Consider the following 20,941-nt stretch of genomic DNA (forward strand, 5'->3'; position numbering starts at 1 on the left):
GCGACGCATCCTTAATTTATGTATATCAAGTTAAAAAATTTGTACGCTGGTGTCTGCTTGGTACCAAATAATTCTGTAATCAATATGCTATTAAAATGTATAATCGATGAATTTTTGGCTCGTCTTAAAATACTAAAATTCGATACTTTTTTGACGCCGACCCTGTGCGACGTATCCTTATTTTATGTTTATCGTATTAAAAAATTTGTACGCTGGTGTCTGCACGGTACCAGAAGATTCTGTATTCAATGTACTATTAAAATGTATAATCGATGAATTTTTGGCTTGTCTTAATATATTGAAATCGATACTTTTTACCGCTGACCCTATGCGACGCAAACTTATTTTATGTATATCAAGTTAAAAAATTTGTACGCTGGTGTCTGTTTGGTACCAAATGATTCAGTAATCAATGTACTTTTAAAATGTATATTCGATGAATTTTTGGCTCTTCTTAAAATATTAGAAATCGATACTTTTTTGACGCGGACCCTGTGCGACGCATCCTTATTTTATGTATATCAATTAAAAAAATTTGTACGCTGGTGTCTGCTTGGTACCAAATAATTCTGTAATCAATGTACTATTAAAATGTATATTCGATGAATTTTTGGCTCGTCTTAAAATAGTAGAAATTGATACTGTTTTGACGCGGAACCTGTGCGACGCATCCTTATTTTATGTTTATCGTATTAAAAAATTTGTACGCTGGTGTCTGCATGGTACGAAAAGATTCTGTAATCAATGTACTATTAAAATGTATAATCGATGAATAAACTCGATTAATATTCTTTGACAGTTATCAGCTGATTTCTTTCAAAAAATATTAGATTATACTAGAAGCATAAACAAAAAATTATTATTCTTATTACATTTTTATTCATATAATTTAATTAATTTAATTAAATTAATTTTTTATAATTCAATTTAATTTTTTTAATTTTTATTCAGATATTTTTAAAACATAGAATATCGAAGAGGTCATCTGTTAAAGACGATCAGAAATGTGTGGTCGTAAAAATAAAATACTTACGTAACATAACGCGATTCTTCACGCCGCAATTCCGTCATAATGTCAGCTATTGAACTTTACCAAATCCTATCTGTAAACTGTATAATATGATGCGCTCGAGGGATGCCATAAGAATGCTTTATTCGATATTAGTAAGAGTGTAACACTGTTGTCGCGCTAACGAAATTATACGCAATCGCGTCAGGTTTCTTTAAAGAGCACAGAAGGTCGCTTTCCGTGCTACGAATATGTATCGTTTCAAATATGGTGAGAAATACAATAGTGGATTTTTTATTTGCCATGAAAATTGTTAAAGTTTTCGACTTACATTAATTCTTTAAGAATCAAACAGTATATTCTTTCTTACACATTGGATATTAATTTCTACAACACAAAAAATTATATTTCACATTTTCTCTCTATTCATCTATCTTACGTTTCCTTCTCGACAATTGAATCCTCTGTAAACTTTCGCGAATCGATCGGTGATAATTTGGACACCTTTTTATCGCATAATATTTAGTGATCTTCGTGACGTTTTGGTGGATCCTCGCAACTAACGGCAACATCATCCGGAACGAGGACATTTGCGGATCTCACAATGGCAGACGTCTTTATCTGGAGCTGGGCGAGAAGGGCATCCTCTACGCGAAGAACGTCACCTTTGTTAGGAACTCGAGGCAGCTGACGTCGCGTCTTTACTCCACAACCATCACCAACAGTTCCCATCATCAATGCAGCCTCGAACTGGTGACCTGCCCATCCTGCGTAATAGTTGTTATTTTTAAAAATATTGCCTTGTCGCATCATTGCGGTGACGGAGGTATCGTGATGGACAGCCCCTGCAGGTGAGATGCATACATAATAAACGTATCAGTATTTTATATTGATTGCTCTCTTTCGGATTAATTTTTAAGCATAAGCTTTGATATAAAGCTCTAAAGAAAGTTGGATTTAAAAATATGATATAACAGTATTATATAATATGTTCATTAAAGTGACAATATTATTATTATTACTGCAGTTAATATAATTTTTAGTCGATTGGTATATATTGAATAACTTTAGTCACGGTCTTATTTTATTAATATTAATATTTGCAATATAATTAATAATCGTAATATTATAATTAAATAAGGTAAAACCCTTGCAACTGAAGCTATTTAATTTAGCTTTAATGAATTTAATTCAATTCAATTTTAATTCAATTTTGTCATGAAATGAAATTCTATTATAGCTTTTATATCTCGATGTTTTACACATTATGATAACCACTATGAACTTTGAAACTGGATATGTGCGCTTTTGTAGGTGCGACTACGTGTGGCTCTCGGAACCACCTTACGAGGATGTTTCCGGCTCGCCGTTCTGCGAATCATATACACCGGTCACATATAGATCGAGCACGAGAACTCTGTCTATAAATCTATTTTATAGCCAGTTCCATAAGCACGCATTCACTATTGAATACACGGCAGAAAGTTAGTAGAGATAGTCACTAATATCAGTATTAATATCTCTATTAATACTGTTGTTATAAATATCTATGAAATTAGGATTTAAATTAATGGAATTGAAAAATAATCTAATCTCCAAATATTCGCGTTAAATAAAATGTTTAAGAAAATTCAAATATTTAATTGGATCAAATTAAAATTAAATTTAAAATAATTTGTCGACATTTAATTGGATTAGAGCTAAAATTTAAATTTTTTATTTTATTTGTAACAACTTCAATTTTATTTGTATATCTCTTACGCAGAGCGTTTTTCAACATACGCGAATTTTTCAAAATACGCGCTTTGACATGCAAATCTATCTATCTATCTATCATGTAGCGGCATGAATAATATTTTTAAATCGAACGTTATCGCGGTCCATAAAGTATTCTGGTCATCGATGTTTTCGCTGCGCAGGAAATAGACTGCACTTGAAAGGCACGGAAATGACATCGGGAGCACCGACAAAGGGTTTGAATGGCACCATCGGCACTGGTATTTTGACCTCGCCGTTTTTCCCAGCTCGATATCCTCGTGACTTGGGTCTGGAATACGTCATAACGTGCCCCACCGAAGCTCCCTCCTGTCGCATCAGGTTGCTGTTTAGCGACTTCCAATTAGCGACGGTCTCCATTATGGAGGTATATTTTTATAATTGTCTTTTTATGCTAACACTCTTTAAAATTTCCTTCCTTATAGCGATGGAAATTTTCGAGAAATAAATGGAGATATCAAATATATTTTATTTTTATTTATTTCGATATTTTCAACGTTGTACAATTATTTATATTATTTGGCATTTTCTTAAAATTAAATCTCTCAAACAATATAATTTATAAATCTGCGAAGAATGTTTAAAATATTATTCAGATTTTCAGATATCTTCTAAATATTTCTTATATTGTTTGAATCATTTCTCGACTAGGCATGTCTCCGATTTCGTAATAAATTTTTAGCAACTCTTAAACTTTGACAAATTATAAACACAGAACATTTATATGTTCAATTAATTCCTAAAAAGATTTAAATATCATAACATTTGGATGGTTGCATGATTAGTTTTATGACTGGAATGGACAACGTTTGGACGTGACTAGCGGTGCGCGATTTCGGCCACCGGTCATAATGAGTTCCGGTCCATCGTTGCTGGTAAGATTTTACGCGAACGGCGGTACCGGTCTCGGTTACAAGGCTTTTTACTCTTTCGTGATCGGTCATACATATGACAAATCCATACAACCGATCACCGACTGTGGCGGATACGTGGAGAATCTGGGCGGCGCTATTACAATGATGAATATGGTCGGACAAGAAGAAACATTGAAAATTTACGATTGTGTCTGGCTAATCAGGCCACCCAAGAACTTCCTGCACATGAAGACACATATGTATCTAAAAGTAGTGAATTTCGCCGACATGGGTACGTATGCAAAAGAGGCAAAAAGTCGTTTATTACCAAGCAAACGCGAATATAGTTGAATTAAAATCTCTACAAACGTTCTATAAAAAAATAGGTTAAATATAAATAATTTGCAAGAATGACAAAAATCAAGTTAATCAAAAGTTTATTACGTTCTTTTTTTATATATCCTTTTTAATCGATTTTAAATTGAACAGGACAATTATACGAAAGCGATGCAATAAATATAAATCTTAAAACACTAAAAAATAAAGATAAGCGACTTTTCCATAAAGTTATTGTTTCTTAGCCGGCAATACGGAGCTAATCATCAAGGAGGGTCCGACTTCGGCCTTGATGTCGCTGGAAGTAATTCGACATCCATCGAGTCAGTTGCACTCTCTTAGACACCAGGAACACATTGCACCCGTCACCAGCGGATTCCACGTGAGTCTTCGTGGTACATTCGGTCCAAATTCGCACTTGGCGATCGCTTACGCGGCCTTCAGCTATATGGGTAAGTCTGTCCTCGACGACGTAATTGAAATGTAATTGTTTCACTCCAATTAAATTTAATATTAAATCTGTTTCATTCTCTCTCTCTCTCTGCCTGTGAGACTCGCAACATTGCAGATTGTTTCGCGGGTACCGACTTTCTTTGTCAGAATCACAGATGCATCCCGAATCAGCTGAATTGCGATGGTTTCGATCATTGTGGCGATAATAGTGATGAGCCAGGAACGTGTTTCCAAAGTGAGTATTTATAACTTGAAGAGATAATTTAGAACTTGACATGAAAGACTTTTAAAAGCTATATATAGTGTTAACGTTATTTTCAATGCAAAAAAATTATATTTCACGAAATGACGCTTTAAAAATTTGATACTTGATCTGAAATTATTTATAATGATATAAAAAATGTTTTTTTTTGTAATTACTTTAAATAAGTAAATGTTATTTAAAGAAAATTTCTCCTAAGATTTTTATGTGTAGTTTATACATAGTTTATTTAAATATCCCTTATATATATATATATTTACAGCTTATTAGAAGCTCTCTTTTAGAACAAAAACAATAAAAACTTCTCTTCTCACTTATATTTATAAATATAAATTATAATAATAGTCGGGATCTATTGAGGATCATAGAATAATAAAAAGACCAATATCATTTTTTTTTAAAGATATGCAGTAAATGAAAAAAGAATATAAAAGAGTGAAGGAAAGTGTTGTATTAATTTTGCTCAAGTATGTTAATTATAGTTATAAAATATGTATTTAAAGTTTGTACAGCTATTTCGCGAATTGATTTTCCTATAAAATATCGCGCACAGATTGGGAAATGGAGCCGAACGAGCGAAAATGGCACAAAGCAAATTATTACTTTCCGAAGATCGAACAATATCCCGATCTGAAAACAGCCACCTTGGTGTTCGTCGCCAGCAGCCTCGGTCTAATTGTTCTGATAACGACTCTCATTATACTGCTGTACAGAATAGGAGGAGCGAGACAACATAGAGAACTGCAGTCTCGTCTGGAGACAATCAGTGAGCTTTTAGGTATGCGTTCGTAATTTTTTTTAAAAAGTACTCTTAAAAATCATAATCTTAGATTCGGATGAAGAAAATTACTTTGGAAGAAGTACAACTTATTTTGAAAGATCGAGTCAGAAGAAGAAATGATAAATTTTTTGTTTAATTCTAAAAAAAAAAAAAAAAAACGACAAGATCTCGACACGACACATAAATTATAGTTTAAATTTATGGAATTTATATTAGTTTTTAATTTATAAAAATATTGAAAAAATAATGGAATTTTATCTTAACACTATTCTTGAAATGAATGGTATTTTTTATAAGAAATTTATTCAATTCCTATACTCGCTTATAAATTCAGACATATTTTTAGTAAAAAAATACAAAATAGTGAAAAAATACATTTAATTGATATATATAATATTGCTTAATAAAACATCGATTGCGAACTTAAATTGCGCTTCAAGGCCTGTCGATTGCTGATAGAGTTTATTAGTTTCCAAAAATTACAATAGTTATCGTTATCAATTAGGAACGGGATGACTCTCACATCACTTTGATGTTTTGACAGTTTTTGAAATTAGGGAGACAGTTTTTAATATTACAGACGGTGCACGAATCGAAGAAATATCCTTGCCGGATGATCCACCCGACTACGAGGCTCCGCCAGGTTACGAGGAAGTCGCGAAACTCGCCTTGTCGAAAAAATATGAACGTTTAAATTGCGAATCTTGTAACAGAAGCTCTTCAAGACAGTAAGATGCTCTTTTCTTTCTCGTTCTCTTACGCATAAAGTAGGATTTTTCAGAGCAGATGAAATTTTAAGGATAGATTCTTTGATGAATTTGGAGTTTCATGATTACATCTATTTATCACAATATTAATTCATCAATATATAAATAATTATAATCTTTCTGTATCAAAATCTTCCTATAAACTATAAAATAATGAATACTTTAAAATTAAAATAAATTTAAAAATTTGATTTTTTATTTATATTTTTAATATTTAATTCAAGAAGAAAAGCTTTATATTTAATTATGTCGCAACATTTTATATAAATTTTTGTCTCATGACACGTACGCATACAGATATTAAAGTAATTAAAATAATTGTTTATTAAAATAATTTTATTAAAATAAAATAATGAAAATAATTTATTTAAAAAATTAAAAAATTAGCTGATTATATACTCTCTTAAAATTTTTATATTAAATAATTTGCGATAATTCGATTAAGGTTCGACGAAGACGCGAATTCTTCTACTTACTTGGTAGTGGAGGGCACGAATGACAGTTGTAGCAGGCAAACAATTCCGGTAGCATCGGAGAACGATCAACGTGCATTACCCGAGAGTCCACCACCCCCGTATATCACGCCCACAGGAACTATACTGCGAAATATGAACTTAGCTGGTTTATCGGCATCGATGAAACAGATGTGCCCTGCTCGTCGCACTTGGCTCCGACGCAGCGCACAGTATCCTCAATCCTCTTCCGGCGATCGTCCATCCGTAGATCCATCCTCGTCCACGGACATTGAAACTCTCGATACGTATTTAACGGATTGTACCGTTCCGGATACGAATTGGTCACTTGAAAGTCCCCCGAAAGAGATTCAGGTCGTTTCAGAAACGGTCCAAAATAATACTGTAGAAGTATTAAAAGCGAATAGTCAAGACGTTACAGAAGAAAATCACGATGAGACTATTGATAGGTAATTTTTTGGTGTAAATTAAATATATATATATATCTAATTAAATTAAAATTTTTTCTAATTATATTTAATTATTTTTCATTCCTTTTAAGAGCTGTTGACAGCTCGGATGAGAGGAACATGAGCTGCTCTTGCGAAGGCGCGTGCGGCTGCGTCATCAGTTGTTCCGATGTCCAAGATTATTCGGCCAGCAATTCATCAACCTCCGTAACACTGATAAACGATGATTGCGAACTGGAACGCGATCAAACGGTGATCGCAGCCTCTTCCACCGGAAAACTCGACGCGGAGCATCAAGAGGAGGATTTTTCTGTTTCGAAGAGCATCGTTCGACTGTTGGGTTCTAAGCTAATGAAACCTTATCATAGCGCCAACTCCACGGCAGCGTCGTCGCCCTGCGGTACTTTGCATCATTCTTGCAGAAAGTTCTCTCGCGACAGCTGCATCACCAAGATCTCGACCATTAGCACGTGCAGCAGTTACGATAAACTGCACGACGATTTCGAGATCGTGTCGGAGATAGCAAGCAGCCCCGGATGCATCACAAATTCCAGTACGATGGCGAACACACCGAGTGACACGCCAAAGAACGTTGTCGGCCAGCGTAGAGCATCTAGCCACACCAACTGTGATCTGGCCAGTTTTTACGAGGGCATCAAGATCCTCGATTCATATCTGGCACATAGAAACGTAAACGTTGGCCACGGGCAGCGACAATCGGTCGCAGTGATGCTGTTCGGCACTCCGGAACACGGTTCCACACGTCGTCCAGTCATGTCATCGCGCCAAACAGCAAGAGAATGGCGTATGCACACTCGCATCTGGCGATCCAGCGAGGATGCTTCATTAAACTGATTTGTCCTCGATCAAAGAAGGAACCGAAGAAAAAAAAATGTTAACAATTATGTCTTTCGACGATAAAGAAAATAATAATAAAAAAATAGAATATAGTCCTACAAATCAAAGAGATACATATAGAATTGAATTCTGACTTAAAAGACTTAAAAGAAAAGGAAAGAAAAAGGTAAGAAACAAATGTATTAATTTTATGATTTATCATTATACAAAATTGATCGATAGAAATTGAAAAAAATCTAATTTTATATCTCTCAGTTTTAATTAAAATGAATAATTGTGTCACGTTAAACAGATTAAAAGAATCAATTACTGAACAAGATTAAAAACTTTTTAAGTAGTAATCGGATATTGTGCATATCGGATAAATTTTTAATAAAGTTGTCTCGTGTTATATTCGCGCGATTGAACTCTGTAAGAATACTTTTGAAAGAGAAGGAAAATAAAATATACTTTCGCGTAATGTGATTTAATAATAATTTAATGATTTATCGTAAAAATAATCTATTCTCAAAGATATATACGCAAATCTTTGTATAGACAGTTTTCGAATTAACAATTCCATCTGATGTAAAATCGTTAATGACTAAGTTTGCGTTAATCTTTGACGTTATCTCTTGTAGGATTTATATTCGAAGAATACGATGCTAACTGCTTTTGGCAATTAAATTATATTTCTGTAACCTACGGAATTCGTTTTAATCTGGCTGACTCTCAACGGAGATCAAGTGGGGTAGTCTCAATCCCAATAATCTTGAAGTACTCATTAATTAATTTCTGTTTAATTACATTGTCTTCTAATTATTAAATCTTACACTCTCGCCTCATCTAGAATAAAACGCGTACATAACGTCGTAGTAAAATATATATCGCGATATATTATTCATTGGCCTTTATTTTTCAGCTTATACGTAAAATTCCGTACTTCTCGTACACGAAGGCGATCTTTGTAGCGAAATATATACGGAGTTTCAAATTCCTAAAAAATACTTTAGAAAACACTCGGCAAAAATAAAATAAAATCGGCAAATATTTGAAATCGATATTACGTAAGGCAAAACAGGCAGATAATAATCTTTCTTGATTTTTCGTTGAGGGAAAAGAAAACGAATCGATTCACTAATAAAATAGTAAGAGCCAAAACATCAGATTCTATTATTTGTTTTCATTATCCTAAACGTAATATTTTATTTATTTTTTATTTTTGGCTTAAGTTGTGTCGTAAAATAATCCGAAAGTGATCGCTGTCGGTGCTGGAAGTAAGGAAGTTGTCGTTTTGACGTCCGGTTAGCACAGAACGGATATTTGGCACTTCTTGTAAGACAGGCACAGGCATTACTTACAAATAGCTAATGCCTTGTAGTACAACATCGGTAAGACGGAACGAGTGCCGTCGCGAAAATACATTCACGCATTTCCGTGTACGTTCTTAGTTGTTATAATGCTCATACCGACACTTATGCTTTCATGTATCTATAAGGTATATCGATTCCGAATGGAACGACGTGTCGTATATATATTCGCGATCGATCGACATGCAACGATGCATGGAAAAAAATTACCGCAAAAACGATCCGCATCCTCTGGTATATAAGATATGTACGATACCGCGATACGTTATGCGTGACAATTAATTGCACGACAAATAACAGAGGCACGGAATTTACTAGATTGATTTTTTATACGCGATGTGCTCGTTCTTTCACGATTATTTTTTTCTCTCGCGATTAAGCTATAAAAATGAAAAGTGAATGACAAATACCAGCTAATTGTCAAAAATGATATTTATAGAATTTGTGTGACACATAAAATGCATAATACTTGAAATATTATAATTAAAGAGAAGTATTTTCTTATTAATTTAATATTGTAAGTTTTTTATATAGTAACGCGCTCTTGTGCAAAAATATATGTAACTTGAAATTTGTTTCTCGTCGTAATTAGAAATTTTTGACATTTAGCTCATATTTAATTTCCATTCGTCAATAATAATTTTATTTCAAAGAGTATTGATAAAAAGAAACTTATTTTATTACTTTATTAATATCGAACTGACTATTGAATTATTGTTTATGATTTAAGTGCCAAGTGGCCTAAAAAAATCTAGACCTAGTTATTCTTGATAAACAAGAAGGTATGTCCATGTATATCCACTCAGGTCCCTAGTTCCTTGATGAGGCAATCGATTTCGTTGTTTGATATGTACTAAGCATATCAGTACAACTGTGCCTCACGCGTTTGTGTATGTAACTTAAAAATCGAAGAAAAAGAAAACACAAGCGTAATATTAGATATATTTAACAGAGATATTGAATCGATCGTTGCAGGAAAAACACACGTTGTAAAAGCGATGCTTCTTGCAATGATTTCGCGAGCTTCTCGTTTCGTAAAAGTTATACGAAGTCAAGTCGGAATATTTCTTTCGCCGTCTGTGTGTGTGTGTATATTGGAGATATAACTATACTGGAGATATAACTACACTTCAAGAATAAAAACTTCAACTTTCTAATTAAAGGACAGTTGACTTTTTTGTGCGGTGATCGATTCAATTAATCGAAACGCTAATGAAGTACAACGCGCGCGAATAAGATGAAAAATTAACCCCTTTCCCGAGAGTTCACTAGATGTCTACTTCAAGCAATGGCAGTACTGCTTCATGCCATGATTCAGACATCTGGCGCTCGTGGCGTAAGGATTGATTCTGCTGACTTCGCTGTCGGACAGGGTATAATTGTCGTCGCCGTGATACCTGATGGTGATCTCAAAGTTGCCGTTGCCGGGCGTCGTCTGGATCATGTAGAAATACGCGACGCTGGACGAATTTTCCGCGCCGAAATCGATCACCTCGTTCACCCGATGCATCTTCTTCAATTTGAGCCGCGCGCACAGTCGTCGGCCCTTTTTGTCCTTGTAGGTTTTCACAATGCTTTCCACGTGGTCTAGAAATTTTTGCACGCCGGCGGAGACGACCCTATCGTTGACGTTGATTGGTTTGAAGGCCGTACAGGTGCACCAATGATAAGCCACTCCCGCGTCCTGGCAGCCTCTCTCTCTGGGAACAAACTCGAAGAGGGACTGACAGGTGGAACATCCCGGACTAGGATCGGCATCGCCACCTCCGATGACGAGAACGTCTCTCAGAGTCTCGTAGAGATCGAACGGAGAAGTGAGTCGATTTTGATTCACCGCGAGGGCGCGATAGGCCTCGGGACTCTCCCGGCGGAACCACTCGGGTAGCCAGATGTAGATGTACGGCAATCTCTCCTCGTACCAGCCGACGAAGGTTGTGCGAAACTCGCCCCAGCGCATACCGTGATCGCTCAGGAAGATTATCATTGTGTCGTTCAGGATCCCGTCCTGTTCCAAAAATTCGAATCTCTTCAACATGCGAGTGTCTATCGACGAGATGCCGTTCATGTTGTCGTGGCTGATGGTGTTCGTCCAGAAGAAGCCAAAGTACGGCACGCCGACAAACGTCTGGGCGAAGTTCACGGCGTAGTCGAAGATCCGGTCGAAGCTCAGCTCGGGACCGGTGCAGTATTTCATGTTGAATCTGCAAACAGCGCGAATCGAAGATCCTTTATACAATCAACGAAACATCGACTCATTTCCTGGATTGGGGACGACAGTCAATTAAATCATCTTACCTCTTCTTCACCTTGAGGAGCCTCTCGCTGGCCAGCATGTACGGTCTCAGATAGTAATCCGTGGGTGGCTCGACAAAGCCGACCTTGAGGTAGTTGAATGTGTTGAGGGCAGTCTCGTCCTCGCCGTAGGCCGTGACGTAGCCGGCGTTGCGGAAATTGTGCCAGAGGAAAGGACAGCTGTCGAGCTTGTAGGCCACCGTCGGTTTGCACAGCGAGTACGCCTGCTGCGACGTCTGACCGGTGAGAATCGCCATCAGGTTCGGAAACGTGTTGTCGCCGATCTTGTTGTAGCCCTTCAGACCGATCCAACCAGTCTCGCGCAGATACTTTTCGGTTTTCGGCATAGCGCGATAAAAGTTTAGTCGGCTGACGCTGTCGATGCCGAGGATAAGCACGCTCAGTTTCCTGGACGAGTTCCCGGACTGGCTGACGTTGCGATCGCGCACTTTCTCCGGATTCAGGATCGCGTGAACGTTCTCGTACACCGTCTTCATCGACGACTTCGTCTTCAGCTTCGACTTGGTCTTCGTCTTGCACGATACGTGCGCCACTTCCACTTCGCGCGGGAGTGCCACTTGTCCCGTGAAGTTCTCGCACTGCTTGACTCTGTTCAGAAGAGAGGATCGATTTCCAGAAAACTTTAAGTGCACTTTAAGTGGAACTTTAATCTCCTTGAGAAAATAATTTTTCTTAATTGCGAATAAGGTAAGTTAAATTTTTTTTTACTGAACTATCGAAAATAAACTGTCTTAAAGTAGAAATTTATAGAATATCACGGTCAATCTTACGATATCCTCGAATCGTAGGTGTTCTTCTTGGGCTTGTCCACCTTGGGCCTGACTACCGATGACCAGCAGCAGAAGACGTCGCTATGTATGGCTGGATCGAGGGAGAGAAACACGCTGCCGTTAGGTTCTCTCAAAATTTGCGAGAGGATGAGATCGTTCGGGCACTTCTCCAGCTTCTCCTTCCTCACGAATTTCGTGATGGATGGATCTAGAGGCTCTTTGGACAGCATGTGACACTTCGGATTCCACACGAGGTAACCGTCTACCATGCCTATCATCAAAGTTAAGCCGCTGATTTTGATGATTTTAAATCGAAAAATTTTCTTCTACTTTTGATCTCGAGATTTCAATCTAACATCCGCTTTAAGCACTTTAAACAACCAGATCATTTTCTTTGAAAATTATTTAATTTAGATATTTCTTCGAAAAGTTTTTCTCTCGAAAGTCTCTCTTTTAAATCTCTAATTGTAAGTGGAAAACTCTTCGTTTATACTACTTTTTCAAAGTGCAAAGTAGAGAAGCTCACTTTCTATATAAATTAAATTCATTAAAAAGTCCTTTAAAATCTATAAACATGAAAAAGTTAAGATTGAAAATAAAATTTCATGAAATAACTCAATAGGTGAAGAACAGAATACAATTATACAAAATATTAAAACTTATAGAAAATGTCTCTATATAATTAAATTTAAATATTTATTCTGTTTTATTTCTAATAAATTTTATTTCTAATTAATATTAATTTTATTTCTAACTAGAACAACACAAGCGCGCGCTACGCGCGCGCCATTCTTCGATTTTATATAAAAAAGAATGATATTTTATATAAAGTTTATATAAACATGTGTCTTATTCTAGACGGTTATAAAGATACAACGCGTTCAAGTTTAAGAACGAATACATTTATTAACTTAGTAGAACCAAATGCTATGAAACAATTATATTAAATTTTTGTATTTCATAGAATTTAGTTCTAATAAGTTAATGAATGTATTCGTTCTTAAAACTGAATATGTTGTATCTAACCAGAATAGGACACATGTTTATATAAACTTTCTTGCTTAAAATAATATGTATAATCATGTCTTAGAATGCTGACCATATTCTTCCTGAAATATCCTGTGTATATATGTATATATATATTTTTTCTTATTTCGTTTAATCCTAACCGAATATAATTACTAATTACGCGCGCGAAGCGAAGTTATTATATTATTCTTTGATAATAAAATCTTAAAAATTGCAACGCAAGCATGAAAATTATTATTGCAATCAATGCATAAAGAAAATATATTAATTAATTATGCAATGCATAAAAATACTATATTTAAATCTTTAACAGAAAATGTGAACAACAAAATAGAATTTTCTACAAGAATTTTTTGACCAAAATACCTACGCTTTCATTAGACTCACACATCTCCATACATCTGCTACGCTGCGCGTCTCGCGCGGGACTGATCACCAGTCTCGCGATCGAGATATCTCGCACGAGAATCAGTTTTGCGCGAGACGCGCAAGGTGACGGACGTGTGGGATGCGTTAGTCTAATAGAGAGGATAGAAAGAGAGAGATGTTTTCGTCGGACCCGGTTCATTCTTGGTTGTGAAGTTGGCTTGCGCTGTTAGTTGGCGACACCGCTGCGCAGTCTTGTGGTCGGTGGTGGGGATTAGTCTCTCGCGAGACGTGCAGCGTGGTGAACGTATGGGACGCGTTAGTCTAATGGAAGGGATAAAAAGAGAGAGATGTTTCGCCGGGTCCGGTTCACTCTTGGCTGTGAAGTTAGGTATCACCGTCAGGTGGCGACACGGACACCGCTGCTCGCTCTGCTCGCTCAGCGTCTTGCGGTCAGTCCAGTCCAGTCGTCCAGTCTAGTCTTACGCGACACGTGCAGCGCAGTGGATGTGTATTAGCTGCGTGAATCTAATGAAAGCGCAGATATTTTGATTTTAAAAGATTCTTTAGAAAATCCTATTTTTTGTTCCCGGTTAAAGATTTAAATATTATATTTGTATGCATTGCTTAATTAATTAATATATTTTTATGCATGCGTTGCAATTTTTGAGATTTTATTATCAAAGAATAATATAACTTTACTTCGCGCGCGTAATTATATTCGGTTAGATTAAACGAAATGAGGAAATAAAAATATGTTATATATATATATATATATATATATATATATATATACATATATGAATATGTATACATATATATGAATATGTATATATATATTATATACATGTATATATAGTATATGCATTTATATATATATATATATATATTCATATATATACATATACATATATATACATATTCATAAATATACATATTCTGGTTTAAAGTATTATAACATATTATTTAAAACATAATATATTATTTTATTTTATTTTATTTTGGACAAACTGTTAAACTGCTAATCCTCGCGATGACAGCTGCTCGATGCTATAAGAATATGCTTATATGCTAATATGCTATATGAATATAACGCAGAACGCAAATCGAGACAGCTAATTAGCATCGCGTAAAAGCGACAATAATGTCAATAACGTGTCTTTTTTTAGAAAAGGATAAATTATTTGTTTTGTCACACGTTAAAACACGAGCAATACACGATGTAGTATCGCTCGTTATAAATAGACAATCGATTAGATCGTTACAGAACTAGTCGTTAATTCAATACTTCCAGAATATCGAATAAAAGACTAACACAGTTAGTTCTTCAAATATACAGTTTTATATACTAGCTCCAAATGTATCGGTGAATTTTTTACAGCTCGCAGCATTGAATAAATTATTATGAGATATGTGAAATATTAGCGCATTTACAGCTCTTATCTTCAAGCGTGAGTGTATCACTTATACATTCAAAAGAGTGATAAGAATCCCATGGCAACGTAATGTATGTACACATTTTTAATGTTTTTCCACTAAACACTATGTCCGTTGTCACGACATGCCTATGTTGTAGTTTTAGATTCTTAGGACAATATTGTCTCACATGTGAGTCAGCGAAGTGTGAACGTGTTAATGTAGTTGTATTGAAGTAAATAAGGTATTCTTTTTCATGCATATATATATATTCAAATAATTAGATCCTGCATTAACATTATGAAAGTATGCGCCAATGGAGGAAAATTTATATTCGCAAATATTTTATTAGAAACTCTTTCTTATCAGATTATATCACATTTTCGATAATATTGTTTCAAAAGTTTTTCTCTTTCGAGCAAATAGTTTCTTTTAAAAGCGGAAAAAGATTTGAGATCTGAGAATAATTGATCCTCAAAACTCGATATAAACCCGACATAAAAGCGACTACTTGAAAACTAGAGAAACATGATAAAAATCATAGTAAAAGAAATAAAGATAAAAATGAAACAGATTTAAAAATCTAGAAACTAGAAAATCTATAAAAATATTCTACATTATTATAATTATTAGGAAATATTACTGCTATTTAAATTCTTTAATTCATCAAAAAAAGTTGTAGAAAAATAAAATTTTAAAACTTTAACAATTCTTTTTTTCGATACACAAGCCAATTTAACATAAACGAGCACAAAAAATGCATGAGCTTTTAGACTTCTAATGAGTAAAAGAGCTTTAAGTATGTAAATTAATTTGATGCTTTTATCCATTAAAACATTTTCCATACAACATTTTAGGTTTAAATATTTAAACTTTAATAGTGCGATTTTGAAGTGCTATTATTAACGTTGATAAAACGTCATGTAAAATGATAATGCGGACATAGTCATAAAATCTTAGTCATAAAACACGTAATGAACATGAAGATAAAATATATTCGACATTATATTCTGTTACGTTTCAATTTAAAAAAGAATGTTATTGCAATCACAAAACTGATTTATTTAGTTCTTATTGTTAGTAAAACTGCCACTGAATCGTAAAATGTATGAAATTTAATATCAAAAGTTTGCAAACTTTAATTTTTGAGTAATACACTACGATTAGAAAAAAATTGTTTTTGCATTTAAATTAAACATTTGCCCTAAAGGGGTATAAAGTAGGGCCATTAAAAATAATAGAAGCTACTTTAATAATTATTCAAAATTATTAATCCTACTATTAATAAATAAATCTTAACTTTGATTAAAAAAAGTATCAAATTAATTTGCATATTTAAGCATAATCAAGCGCGGGTCAAGTTCATATTAGCTCTGTAATAAACTGCAGTGTTTAATAATAATGGAATAAATAAGAGCATGTCAAGTTTTTAAAGATTTACATGCATCGATATTTTCATACTACTTATCTACTTAAATAATGAATGGCGACGATGAGAGATAGAAGAGTGAGAACGACGACTCTCACCTTCTGTAATGTTGTACGACTTGAAGGACGGATACTGCAGTACTTCGTATTCGTAGTTGTCGTCGGGAACGAGGTAGAGGGTGATGACAATCAGGCACGGTAGCAGAACCAGAACGAGGCCGGGTCGTCGGCAGAAGCATTCGGTGAAGCGTGACCATTTTGCCTTCCACATCATGTTGCCGAGGTCACGCCTTTCTCGGGGTCACAGAGGATCAAAGCATTCCGGTCTCGCGTCTTGATCGACTTCGTTGTATCCGCGATCGGTTTACCCTCGTTCGAGGACGTCTCAACTGGACTTCGTCCCTCTTCGCATCCCAGTTCTCTCGCACGGCATCGCCGATCACGTAGACGTAGACATTCGTCGTCCTTCCACGACTCGCCCGGTTCTCTTCGTCCTCGGCTTCGTCTTCGTCCTCTCGAGTAAGGAAGGCGGTCATGGAGTGGTTTACGAGAACACTGAGACGAGACCGACTATCTCGCTATCTCGTGCCTCGTTATCTGAAATCGAAAGTGAATCACTTTCCTGCTGGGAAGAAAGGATTACATATCTGTGCATCGATAGGTTTTGATTTTCAAGTTTTCCCGTTGTATCTCCTTTCTCTTTCAGTTTCGTTGATTTCGCAACAACGCGAAATATGCACTAATAAATGACTCGAAATTTAATTTAAAAGTTATTTATGGTAATTTATAAGACGTGACACGCAATCAAAATACACGCCATTTCTATTTAATTTTTACAAAGTAGGTCTTACTTAAATAATATCTATATCCTTTTAATTTTCAGATTTTTTTCAATAAAATTTTTTTTGACGTTTCTAATCAAAAAATCGACAATCAAAATAATTCAATAAAACTAATTAAACTTTATTGAACTCAATAAAAGAAAGATTTTAAGCTAAGAATAATTTGGCTAAGAATAGTTTGATGTGCGCGTAAATATACCATATAATCTACTTAAAATTATATCATGAGTTAATACTCATTGGTTGAAATTATTTTAAGTATTCTTATTTTATATTATTAATTGATATATTGCGAAAATAATATAGAGAGATTGTGAGCTAATAATTTCTTTTTTAGACTATAAATCATCTAACAAATGTCTGAAAAATGTTTTGACGTTATTTTTAAATATCTATTGTATTCTCTCTCTGAATTTTATCTAGTTAAAATAATATAAAATATATTAGATAATTATTTCGAAGTATAAAATATTACAATTATTTCGAAATAAAATGGAGCACTTTTACGATTTTGATACGAATGATGAATGATCTCTGTTGCAATGATTGAGATATATTTGTTAAACGAAAGTTTGCTCAATATGTCACAAGACATCTTGTTCTATATAAAGACACCCTATCGAATTTCGATGAGGGAGAAAGCGGTTAACAGAATAGAATGGATAAAAGGGTTACCTCAATTAATCTTAACCCTTAACGAGATACGTGCGGTCTCACAGATCCCAGAGCTTTAACTTTACCTTTCGGTCCTTTTATTTGTACGCAAATTGAATAAATAATTGAAGATGTTAATTTTAATGCAACACACTACTACACACCAATTTTTTCTTCCATGTGTTTTGCGTTCTTAGATATATACTTTAGATAAAAAAATTATTATATTCAAAAAATCTTTCGTCAAAAATAAAGTAACAAGTCTTAAAGAGCCCTTTGCCATCGTCAATTGCGTAGAATTCCTTTCACGTTACCAGTTAAGGGTTCAAGTGGCAAAGCATCAAACTGATTAGATAAACGCCCCTTGTATGTTCTTCTCTTGACGTGTCGGCGATCAAGTGCAATGCAAACTCGTCGTTGCGAGCTGGCTCCAATAATTTTATTTCGGAGAACGTATTTCCGATAAAACTTCATCATGCTCGGCTTCCGGTAAACCGTATTCAAACAGATCCGTGTCCCAATAATGATCCTCGATGATGACATTTGAATGCTCTTAATTATTTTCGTTTAATTTTTAGGGTCCGCGAGCAGAGTAATTATGTTATCGGAGTAATTGTCTCTCTAATTACTTTTAAGTTATTTTATCACAAATTTATTTACCTCTGTTGTAACGATAGGATATTATAATTTCTTGAAATGTATAGAAATGTTCCATTAAAATTTTCTTCCTCCAATATTGCGAATCAATAGATTTCGTCATTTTTTCTTTCTTTATTATGCAGAAGAATATTTTATGTTAGCTCGCGCTTGTAATTCTTTTATTCTAATCGCCGATAATCTGTCTGAATTACCTAATTGCGCCTAATTTTCTGCTTATTCCTTGCTTTATGCATGACAAGGAAAAAAGAACAACTACGACTGCAGCTAAATATAGATTCACTGAGAAGCAATTTAATGTGCAAATATATTCTCAATTGATTTGACATTGTTATTGAATTAATACGTGCTATGTCGTTGCGCAATATGTGTGTATGTATGTATGTGTGTATGTATGTATGTGTGTGTCGAAAGAGCAGAAAAGTCTACAAAAATTATTTGAACGAAACCGTAACTGTGACAATATTTTGACAAGTCGGATGATCCAAACACTTGAAACAATATATATCTATCTAACGCAAATTGACTGATACACGAAACGAATTTTGACGTTCAACTGCACTCTGCAAAGAAACCATGCAGAATTGTCCGGAACAGAGATAACATTCTTCTGATATGCGACAAAACCCTGTCGTACATTCGAGAAGGGCGGAAGGCCAGCGGAAGAAAGATAAAACGATTTTCCTCTTTCTCTCTTTCCTTTCCCCCACGTAGAAAGCGTAGGTGTATGTAATTGAATATCGGACATTGAATGATGGGCTTCGTAGTAACTTGCAGTAACCGACAAAAGCAGCGTTAAAATGTAAAGCACGCGGCAAACCTTGTTTTTCGCAGAGATGCGAAGAACAAATTTCAATAAATCAATATGTAAAATAGGTCTAAGAGAGAGAGAGGCAACTGAGAGAAGATTGAGTATTAATAAATAATTCTATTTATGTTCCAATTTTTTAAGAAGATTTTGCAAAATTAGATATTATATTAAAATTCGTAAGAATTATAATAATTGAAATTTTATTTTATTCGTAAAACGATTCTATGATATGTACAAGGCTAAGATTTCGCATGCATTTTTTTCTATATTCAAATTTTTTGAATGAATTTGAACAGATTTCTTTTCAGCAAAGAATGTTCTTGATCATTGAAAATTTGAAACTTTTGTAAACGTAAATGAAGAATGCTATTTTATTTCTGATTAAACTTTAAGTGATGAATGTCGCGAAGCTTATATCATCAGCTCATATCCCAGAGATGACAGAAGCATAAATATGCAAACTCGACAATCTTCATGATTACACATCCTGGTTGGAAATTTAAATTTGCTTCTCTGAGAAAAAAAATTTAAAAAAATCTCGACGTACACGGAAAGATTAGAATCGCAATTCATGAAGGCCTCTCTGATAAAAAACTTTTACGTAACTGCAACAAAGATGCGAGGTTTGCATATCCGCGCTCTCATCACAAGGGTGACGATATCTCGAAACACGATCGGGCGCACACGTCGTCTCGTCGCACACGAACGATCATGGAATCACACCTCGCGCTCTCTCGGCTCCTCTTGAATTACCTGTACGAATTACCTGCACACGCGTCGACGTGTAAAATCGGAGTCGGTTGATTGTGGCACACGAATTGGTCGTCGTCCCGACGTGAATATTGTACAATCTCTCGCGTATCAGCTGCTACGCGGCCCGTTAGGGGTTGACGTCGCTCGACGCATAACGACCCTCCGCACGAGGTGGTCTCGCCCCGCTCTCACGCGACGAGCGAGCGAGCGAGGGTTGCGGCGAAGCCTTTAATCGAATCGAACTGGCCGGGTCGGAGCAGCGATGCGCGAGCGTGCCACTCACCCTGTAGGCAAGCAACTCCGTCGCCGACTGACGGAGAGATTCGCGCATACGTCGTCGTCGTCGTCGTCGACGACGACCACCAGCGTACCCTTTACTCCGTTGCGCCGTCGCGAATCTCGCGATGCGCGCGTCTGTTTATTGCGGAATATACGCCGCAATTGTGTGCTCTCGATAACGATCTCTGATTTACAGGAAATTGACTGTTTAAAAGGAAATCTAGAATCGATACTTCAGTTTGTCTAGTACTGCGAG

The 20,941-nt window shown here is 35.3% G+C and overlaps 2 protein-coding genes across 4 annotated transcripts; one reads left to right on the forward strand and one right to left on the reverse strand.

Annotated features, from left to right (window-relative positions):
- Nucleotides 1-1,203: 1,203 nt before the first annotated feature.
- Culd (CUB and LDLa domain) lies at nt 1,204-8,198 on the forward strand. Of its 2 annotated transcripts, none has more exons than XM_083037414.1 (11): nt 1,204-1,279; nt 1,536-1,860; nt 2,324-2,493; nt 2,929-3,152; nt 3,571-3,931; nt 4,221-4,427; nt 4,544-4,663; nt 5,244-5,468; nt 6,037-6,199; nt 6,684-7,160; nt 7,253-8,198. In XM_083037414.1, exons 1-11 carry the CDS (start codon nt 1,261-1,263, stop codon nt 8,013-8,015), a joined length of 3,054 nt encoding a protein of 1,017 aa, XP_082893540.1. In that variant the 5' UTR covers nt 1,204-1,260; the 3' UTR covers nt 8,016-8,198. The 2 variants fall into 2 exon arrangements, with proteins under 2 accessions (XP_082893540.1, XP_082893541.1); XM_083037415.1 differs by having other exon boundaries at nt 6,052-6,199; nt 7,253-8,197.
- Nucleotides 8,199-8,417: 219 nt separating this feature from the next.
- LOC145935803 (uncharacterized) lies at nt 8,418-20,706 on the reverse strand. 2 transcript variants are annotated; one of them, XM_083037417.1, is made up of 5 exons: nt 20,420-20,706; nt 16,789-17,286; nt 12,451-12,721; nt 11,663-12,268; nt 8,418-11,568 (listed from the first exon to the last, which is right to left on the reverse strand). In XM_083037417.1, the coding sequence occupies exons 2-5, from the start codon at nt 16,961-16,963 to the stop codon at nt 10,644-10,646; spliced, it is 1,977 nt and encodes a 658-aa protein (XP_082893543.1). In that variant the 5' UTR covers nt 16,964-17,286; nt 20,420-20,706; the 3' UTR covers nt 8,418-10,643. The 2 variants fall into 2 exon arrangements, with proteins under 2 accessions (XP_082893543.1, XP_082893542.1); XM_083037416.1 differs by having other exon boundaries at nt 20,407-20,706.
- Between the last annotated feature and the right edge of the window lie 235 nt (nt 20,707-20,941).

The sequence above is a fragment of the Prenolepis imparis genome, unplaced genomic scaffold, assembly GCF_030444845.1.
Source record: "Prenolepis imparis isolate NDT839.2.m4 unplaced genomic scaffold, iyPreImpa1.0 SCAF_5, whole genome shotgun sequence".
Taxonomy (NCBI): domain Eukaryota; kingdom Metazoa; phylum Arthropoda; class Insecta; order Hymenoptera; family Formicidae; genus Prenolepis; species Prenolepis imparis.